Source organism: Lipotes vexillifer, unplaced genomic scaffold, assembly GCF_000442215.2.
Source record: "Lipotes vexillifer unplaced genomic scaffold, Lipotes_vexillifer_v1.1 scaffold250, whole genome shotgun sequence".
Lineage (NCBI taxonomy): Eukaryota > Metazoa > Chordata > Mammalia > Artiodactyla > Lipotidae > Lipotes > Lipotes vexillifer.
Window position 1 is genome coordinate 785227 of NW_006785198.1, and position 9646 is coordinate 794872.

Genomic DNA, 9646 nt, shown 5'->3' on the forward strand with positions numbered 1-9646 from the left:
CATGTGGGATCTTCCCGGACCGGGGCACGAACCCGCGTCTCCTGCATCGGTAGGCGGACTCTTAACTGCTGCGCCACCAGGGAAGCCCCAGGTACTGTATTTTATTGCCACTCTGCAAGTTCTAGGAAAATGCTGCTCCTCCTTGTTCTTGATGAACCTACCTTAATTGTTTCATACGTATCAGTGATCAGTGCAATAAAAAGACTTAAAATCATGTATATGAAGAGGCTGATGAATGAGTAGAGGTAAATCCTGCTAAAGAGCCAGACCAAGTAACTCTTCTGCTGCATGTTTGCAAATGTGGCAAACATATCATCTCCATTTATCAGTGAGAAAAGGCACTCAGAGACCATGTTCAGAGAACGGAACTGGAAAAACAAAAAAGAAAAGTTCACTTTACTTCGTGTTCCTTCCCAATGGAGACTTTGATCATGACACCATATTAAAAATAGTGGGACTAGATATCCCAAGTTACCCCTTCAAATAAATAACCTGGGGTAACCACAAGCATTTTTTTTTAACAAGAGAAAATCACACCAAAGTTTGATAACATGTACACATTGGAGACACCCAGGGAAATGGAGTCATTCCTCCAAGCATTTGTCTTGTGATGTACGTAACATGTACATGCCTACTGTTTTTCTTGGAACAAGCAGCTCCTTCAGACGCTCCTCTTAATAGGAGCAGCCTGAACTGAAGATAGGAGAGCTGGTCTGCACCTTCAGTGCTTTTCTGAGTCAAGCTTTACCCTCCCATTTACCTTGGTAGAAAGAGATCCTTGAAATGCTTCTGTGAGAAACACAGGTCCCAACCATGCATACTCATGCTTCTCATTTTAAAGTTCATGCCATTTAAGATGATGGCATTACAGTCAAGACTATAACTCTGGTAAACAAAATATTCACTATTTCTTCAAGTTTCTCCCTATACTACTTTTTAAAATAAAGTCAAATTTCAATAAGACTTAACTAAATAGCCCACTCTAGTATATATCGATGAATCAAATTGGCAAGCTTGACTGCGTTGACGGTAAGAAAGGCTTAATTATCTGACATATTCCACAAAAGGAGTTGAGGCAGTCAAGTGAATCAGTTATCCTCTCAAGGTGGTCTTACCTTACCAATTTATAAACTTGGCAATAGAAACATTACCTACAACATTTTAAGGCTGAGTCACAAAGTAAAAGGAGCTTATTTTAAAACGGATAACAAGCCACTGGCACTACTCTGAGAGCTTAATGACAACAGGAAAAAAAATTGTTTATCAGTACCTTATCATGGTAAGGCCCCAGCACAATCCATCCACAGAAGCAATAGCCTAAATAAATCATAGCTGCACAGCAGCAGAACCTGATGACATTGGGCAGCGCTGCCTGAAGGGTGAGAATTAGGAGCTGGGAAAGTAAGAGACGTCATTAGAATCCCTTTGTCCTTTAGACAAAGCAGTGCAATAACTTTGAAAGAGAAATACCAGCAGCTTGGAGAACCATGGAATTCCTTACATTGTATTTCTGAAAGAAACCAAGGTATCGGATGACTCCTAGCCACACCAGCATGGTGGAGGTACCAAGAAGTATGCTACAGACATCATAACTTGTCAGACTCTAAAACAGAGTGGAAAAAATAATCAGTTATGTAGCAGAAATTCATTTGGGGCAAAAATTATCTGTTGAGTAGCAATGAGTCGGCACTGTTCTAGATGCTAAGGACAAAGCAGTGAACAAACAAAATTCCCTGCCCTCGTGAAGCTTATATTCTAGTGTGGAGAGAGAGAGATGATAGAAATAAATTAGCAAAACCCTTAGTACATTAGCTGATGGTAAGTGCTGAGGAGAAAATTCAGGGGAGGGGATAAGGGAAGGCTGTATGTTGCATTTCAAATAGCGTGGACTGATCACTGAACAGGTGGCCTTTGAGTAAAGACGTGAAGGGAGTGAGGGAGCAAGCCAAGCAAAAATCTTGTGGAAGAGCTTTCCAGGCACAGGGATCTGTAAGGGCAGAGGCCCCAAAGCAGGAGGGCGCCTCGCAAGATAGTGAGTCTGGCTGGAGTGAGCTATGGGGGAGAGTGTGCAGTCACAGAGGTGAGGGGGCAGGTAGTTTAGGGCCTCACGAGTGTAATTTAAAAACTTTAGCTTTTATTCTGAATAGACTGGGGAGATTGAGGTTCTGAACAGGAGTGATATGTTGGGAGCAGATTGCTGGGAGAGTGAGACGGTTACTGCAATAATGCAGATGAGAGCTGACAGTGCCTTGGACCAGGCTGGCAACAGTGAAGGTGATGAGGTGATTTTTTTAAGGGAGACAAATAGGATTTCCTCTTGGATGAGCTATGGAGGAGAGGGGATTAGTGAAAGAGAGGAGTTGAGGATGAATCTATGGCTTTTGTCTTGAGCAACTGAAAAGAGTTGCCATTAACTGAACTTAGAGAGGCCATGGAGAAGCAGGTTTGGACTGTGGAGGTGGGGATTTCAGGAGTTCTGTTTCAGGTATGTTAAATTTGTGAGGCCAGGTAGACATCCAAGTGAAGATGTGGAATAGACAGTTGGATATTTGAGACTGGAGTTCAGGGAATAATTCCAAGCTGGAGATAGAGATTTGAAAATCACTGGAAAATAGACACTGTTTAACACAATGGGACAGGACGAGATCACCAAGACAGTGGCAGAAAAAGAAGGTGTCCAAGCACCGTGCCTTGAAATACTGTCACTTTCACAGGTTGGTGAGATGAGAAGGAACCAGCAATGGAAAGTCAGAAGACCAGCCAGTGATTTAGGAGGAAAACCAGGTAAGTGACAGCCAGTGAAAAAGTTCATCAACAAAGAGGGCGTGCTTGCAGTGCTAAAAGCTGCTGATAGGTCAAAATGAGGATAAGTAATTGATTATTGAATGTAGCAACATGAGAGGTCATTGGAACGTTGCCCCGGAGTGGCAGGGCAGCCTGACTGGAACAGATACAAGAGGGAATGGGAAGCGCAGAGTCAGAAACAGGATTAAATACTCTTTTGAGGTCTTTTGCTATATAAAGGGGAGCAGAGAAATGGGGAAGTAACTGGAGGGAGAATAGGTTGAGATTTTGCCTTTTTAGAAAGGAGGAAAAAAAAAAAACATGCTGATGGAAATGTCGTGGTAGAGAATGAGAAATTGAGGATGCATGAGAAAAGGAGGAAGAATAGCTGGACCCATGCCCTGGACTAAGCAAGCCGGGATGGCATCTGAAAGGCAGGAGGTGGAGAAGTTGGCCTTGGATAGTAACCTAAATAATATATCTACAGTAGCAGAGAAAAAGCAAAGCATATGGGCACTGATGCTGGCAGGTATATAAGTGAAGTGGGAATTTGTGGAATTCCTATTTTGTTTCCATTATTTTGTGAAATGGAAGTGACGTCATCAGCTGAGAGTGAGGATGGGGCAGGGAGTATTACAAATTTCAAAAGAGAAGAAATATGAAACGATCAGCTAGAAGACAGGGGGGATGAATAGCTTAGAAAAATGCAGAAAGATTGTTGGACACCAGTAAGGGCTCATTGAAGTTAATGGTAGGTGAGGTTGGTAAAAATAAAGATTTGCTGCAAATCTCCCCCTACTCCTCTTTTTTTGGTCCCTACAGTTAAACACCTATTCTAATGATATATACTACATTGACATATAGTGACAGCTGCTCCATGGCCACCTAAACCCATTCTCTCTTTCTGAGGTACATGCCTGGGCTATCTCCCCCAGTTCCCTTGCAGTTAGATGTGACTAAATTCTATCCAGTAGGACTGAACAGAAATGAGGGCTGCCATTCTGAGCCAGGTTTTAAGACTGTGAGAGACCTACTACCATACCAGGTTTTCCCTTCCATGGGTTGCAATCTGTTTGTGAGGCAACCCAGCATCAATCATGCAGTCTGGGTGAGCCCTTAATGGTCGGCAGAGAAAAAGATGGGACAAACTTGGATTCCTGAATGGTGTGGAGCTGAGCAACTTGCCAGCACGTAAAATCCACCCTGACTATTACATGAGGGAGAAATAAACTCCTGTCTTAACTGAGCCATTGCATTTGGGGTCTCTGCCCAGGAATCTGAACCATAAGAGGCTCCCCACATGGATCATACTCATATTTAGTTGTAGTCAGGCTAGAAAAACATAAATTTGAACAAGATTAGTTTGAACAGTATTCGTTTTGTTTTGTCTTGTTTTTGATTTTTGTTTTGGGGGAGGGTTGATATCCAGGCTGGATTAGTCCTAACTTAAAATGGAAAACCTTGTAGTACATAAATAGGAAAAGTAGGAAAACGGGAATATTCTCAATTTAAATGGACAAAAGGAACAAGTGCAAGGACTCACACAATAGTAGTTTGGCCTCACTTCCCTCCACCTACCCCCAGCCGATTCTTTTTGTTGAAGATTCTGGTATTTCTTGTAAGAACAACAAAAAACACCTTTTTACTTTAGTTACCTTGGGGTGTGTATGACTTTTGGTGTGTGTAAGAATTCACAGGCCCCACCCCCAGAGCTCACATTCAGTAGGTCTAACATGGGGTATTTACCAACTACCCAAATGATCCTGATGCAGAGGACTGTGAATCACACTTTGGAAAACTCAGCCTAAAAGATTTCTGGACTAGATTTTTACAAGTTACTGTTATTTCAGGTTTACTCAATAAAATGTTTGAAAGAAATAATTTACTCTGCGAATTCTTAACGTTTTGGAAAAAATAAGTGACCGTTAATGCAAATCTGATACTAACAATGACATAAATAGGAAAAAATTTTACCTTAGCTTGGATTTCCATTTTCAGAATTGATCCAGTAATGGTTAATATGTCACTAATAATAATCATAATATACCATCCATTGACGAATTCCATTCGATCAGAAACAGAAACTTCCTTCTTATAATGGAGGAGGAAAAAATTGACAAATTCCTTTCGGGAAAAGAAGGGAGGCACGATGAATTTCTCTATCGATCAAAATGTCCATCACATTCCTAGAAAGCAGAGATCCCTACCTGCTGAAGCTGAAGTCCTTTCACCACAGATCGAGCACACAGGATTAACGAAGCCAGGCATATCAGAATAACGAAGGCATCAAAGATCATCATGTAATGAGTGTTCTTCTGAACTGGAAGGAAAGTGGATTACCTGCTTATGCAGTGAAACATTAATATGGTGAAATATACTTCTTTTTTCCTTTTCATTTTTAGCCTCATTTATTTTAACGGCTGCATTGCATACTTCAGTATAGATGTACAATACTATATTTCTAAAGACACTTGGATTGGAATCTGGTTTTCCCTACTACAAACCATTCTCCAGGTCCTCTTTGTGCACAGGTGCAAGTGATCCTTTAGGTAGATGAATATCCAAAGATGGAATTGTTGGGGTAAGGCATATGCATCTTTCTAAAAGAAGATCTAAGAAACTGCTTTCCAAAAAGATCATGAAAGTTTACATACCTACACATACCTCCACATCTTCTCCATATTCTTTAATTTTTGCCAATTAAAAGAGCAAATGATTTGAAATGCCGTCTTTACCATGTACCAAATGGCCGTTTGTATTCAAGTACCATATCTTACCCTTCTGACGTTTTAGTGTGTTGTAATGCCTAAGAAAAATACCTCTCATTACTCTTTCCTAGAATTTCTGCTGGCTAGTCTTGCTTGTTATATTTCCATATATTCTTCAGGGCCAGATTGCCAAATTCCAATAAAAGTCCTACAGGTAATTCTGGGGGGGAGTCATGTTGAATTTATAGATTAATTTAGGAAGACTTGACATATTCATCATGTTGAATCACTTGTCCAAAAGCATAGTGTGCCTTTTAATTGATTCAAGTCTTGTTTCTGCATCCTTCAGAAGCATTTTCAAGTTTTATACGGATCCTTCACACTCATGTTTAGAATAATTTAAATAATTCAAGCATTCTTTGCACAAAGACAACAAAGAGAAAAGGCTCTGATACAGATTATTCCATGAGTATTTAAAGGAGACTAAAAGTCCTTCTTTTAAAAATCATCACAACCATCCATCAAAGATCTTTATTTATCAACTTGTAGTCTTTTGTTCTTAATACCGTTAGGGTTCCTGCATATCCTATTTAAATATACTTATCTAGGTACAAAATACTTATTAAGCATCAGGTGTGTTTCTACATGTTGAGAGTATAATGGGTGAACAAAACAGACAAAGCCCCTGACCTTGTGGAACTTCTATTCTACTCCAGCGATATAAGAGAAAAAAGTGAACAAGTAAATGAACTAATTATTTTCTGACAGGAGTAAGAGATATGAATAAAGTAAATCCAAATAGCTAACATGTATTGAGTGCATTTCCTGCCGGGCATAGTTCTAAGAATTTTATAGGTTTTAACTCACTTGCACCTCATAGCAACACCCACGAGGTAGATGTGATTATCCCGCTTTGCAGGTGAGAACTGAAGCACAGAGAGGTCACAGAACTTGCCCAAGTTTTCACGGCCAGTGAGTGGCAAAGTCAGGATTCAAACCTTTGCAGTCTGTCTCCAGCATCCATCACTCTGTGTTAGTGGCTCTTAGCATCCCTTGGGAACTTGTTAGGAATGCACATTCTCCTGCCTTACCCTAGACCCAGTGAATCAGAAACTGTGTTTTCCCAAGCTCTCTAGGTAACACTAAATTTTGACCACCATTGCTGTGGGAGCTTTGGGTGGGGGAATGTGGAAAAGAAAGGTTCACTTATACTGCACAATGAAGGAAGGCCTCACCAAAGAGGCAGTGGGTTTTAGCTGAGACCTGAGTGACAAGGCAGAGCCACCCATGCAGAGATTCTGGGAATCAGTCCTCCCAGCATGAGCAGAGCCAGGTGAAGAGAGGTGGGCAGAGGGCTGGCCGTCACATGCTCTCTTACAGAGCGTGTCTTTACTAAACAAGTTGTACTGCTCTATGCTGATAGAAAGAACTCAAGACTATTCTGAAATGAAGCGTCCCGTAATTTTGTCAAGAGGCATCTAATTGTTACACGAAGGACTAAATCTATTTCAGAAAAACTTAAAATTCAAGAAACAAACATTTGAGAGAAAGCCTATGTTCCAGGCACCTTCATATGCTCTCATTTTCCCTATTCTCAAGTTTATGGAGCAGTATTACAATGTTTACAGATGACAAAACAGGCTTGTGTTTCAAATAAACAACTCTGTGATTGAAATAAAAGTTTGTGATTCAAGATCTTCATATATTTGAAGTTACCTATTAGTGAAAAACTGAAGAAATTTTATTTTATTTTATTGACTCATACTATCTCATGACTACATCTGAACTTTGTGAATCCATTAGTAGGAAACCCTAAAGCAATTATTATACAAGTATGGTCTGAATAAGGATTCCCTGCACATTCCTGGGTCTCACCCCCAGATCTACACACTGTCTTGTATGAAGCTGGAGAAACTGCATCTCAGCAGGTACTTAGAATGATGCTTCTTTTCAATAGAATCTGAGACCCTCTGACCTAATCATTAAAGTCTAGCACAATGCACCACTACATATCAATACAAGGGACTAGGAAATTAGATCAGTTCTTCCCAGTCAGTTTTATCCAGTTCAGCTCCAAAATTCTCAGTGATACTCAGTTTATACCTGAGTTTGTGTCTATATTTCTAGGAATGCACCCTTTCCTTATTGTGTCTACTTTTTTGACCTATAGATAGAAGATAATTATAAGGTGTGGGATACTCCAGGGTCAAATCCTACCCGACTTCTCCCTGGCTGTATGACCCCATGCACACCAAAATTCACTGAGCCTTAGTTTCTTCATCTGTAAAAATAGGGATGTTACCTATCTCAAAGATATTTTAAAATATTGAAGTGAGGAAGGTGTAGGTGGAAGTATTATACTTATGCAATAAGCACTCAATAAACATTGGTTTGAGTATATGTGATTTTCTTTTTGCTGGGGGTATTATAAGCATTTTTTTCTTTTTGGTAAGGAGTGGGCCATTAAGGGCACATGGAGAAGGCAGGAAAAGCCACTGTGATTACTCATAACTTGGGAATTACTTGGAACATCAGACAACTACAATGAATTGATCTACTTGCAGAGAATTAGGGACTTGGGTATGGTCCAGTTCTTTCATTTAATGTTCCACATATCCTTGGGACAAGTAATTTAATAACCATTTAATATTATTTAATAACCATCTTTAAAACTAGTAAAATTCATCACTTACTTGATCCAGATACGTGCCAGTCTTTACATTCTCTGATGGAAATGTCATTATCTAAACTTATCTTAATTCTTCCACTGTGGGCTTTGTTGTCAAACATTATCTGTGAAGAACAGGAAAAGGGTAAAAAAATACCTATAGTTTTTAAAGCCAAGATGCCTCTATGCATTAATTAGGAAACAATTCTTCCAAAGTTACAGGAGACCCAGACTCTCATCTTTGACCTGTCGCTAACTCTGCTCAACCTTGGGAAGTTCTTTTTATTTCTCTGTGAGCTGAGAAAATTGAACTAGATCTTCCATAGAGAACATTTAGTCTCTACAATCCTGCTTCCAGGACAGTATTCAAGCCCTGAACCACTTATAAAACAAAAGAATTTCCCCCTCCTTCCCATTCTAAGCACCTCCAGATGCCCTCTTACAATGGGCAAGAGCGAGTACAAGGATGTTTTCCTCCGCCTTCCAGCAGGGCCTCAGCTAGGGATAGATTTTTAATGTTGTAATTCTTATAATTCTTACTAACACAGATGCTCATTATTTCTGTCTTGAAACATTTCAAATGGAGCTTTTTTGATTTTCCTTCTAGGACCAGATTTCTTCATCACTATAGAACCATATATATTACAAAAGGTGAGGTCACAGGGAACCAACAGCATGTCTGGCTTCAATGATAACCATTTTGGGACACCAGGCACCAAAGCCATGCCAGAACACCTTTCATAGTTCTTCCATTGTCTTCCCCTTCTAGCTCCTTCCACTTTCCCCTTGCATACACCAAGAAGGCAAGCTAAGGAAATTAGTCTGGTTTGGGGGTTTTGTTTTTGTTTTTGGTGCCTCTTCTCTCAAGTCCTAAAGAAAAAGAAAAGTTCTTTTAAAGTCTGTCATTTAAATGAGTTTTATTGAAAATCTTCATGTGGGGTAATCAGATACCACTTCAGATATAAGATTTCAAATAAACTTAATAAGTTTAGTTACTCTGTTTCTCCTCATGTTGGACTGTAAGTTTCTTCCTTTGACAAGCAACCAAGGACATTGCTAGTGTCTGTCCATCTCCATAGCTGCTGAGGGAACCAGCCCACAGCCTCACATAAGGAAGATGCTCAGTATTATTTGAATGAGTCAGAAATCCTTGCCAAGGAAAAACCATGCTTTTCCCACACAAAAAGCCTCAGGGTCTTACAAATAGTATGTGCTCATTAAATAAATTTTGGCTTAATGTCAATCACATCTAAGTAAGGTTTAGAAGAAGCTGAATTCTTTAAATGAAGAAGAAAAAATACTGGGTGTAATTAACAACAGATTAGATAGTACAGGAAAAAAAAAGATTGGTGAATTTGAAAACACAGCAATAAAACTATTCAAAATGAGGGCTTCCTTGGTGGCGCAGTGGTTGGGAGTCCGCCTGCCAATGCAGGGGACACGGGTTCGTGCCCCGGTCCGGGAAGATCCCACATGCCGCAGAGCG

General features: G+C 40.0%; 1 protein-coding gene across 2 annotated transcripts in view; it reads right to left on the reverse strand.

Annotated features, from left to right (window-relative positions):
• Positions 1–9646, reverse strand: part of MCOLN3 (mucolipin TRP cation channel 3) — a 28573-nt gene that overhangs the window by 2282 nt on the left and 16645 nt on the right. For both annotated transcript variants that reach the window (XM_007457231.1, XM_007457230.1), the window contains 6 exons: positions 8186–8285; positions 4992–5104; positions 4759–4908; positions 1502–1603; positions 1271–1393; positions 162–368 (listed from right to left, as the gene is read on the reverse strand). In XM_007457231.1, the coding sequence (XP_007457293.1) occupies positions 162–368; positions 1271–1393; positions 1502–1603; positions 4759–4908; positions 4992–5104; positions 8186–8285 (795 nt within the window). The remainder of the gene's footprint in view (positions 1–161; positions 369–1270; positions 1394–1501; positions 1604–4758; positions 4909–4991; positions 5105–8185; positions 8286–9646) is intronic.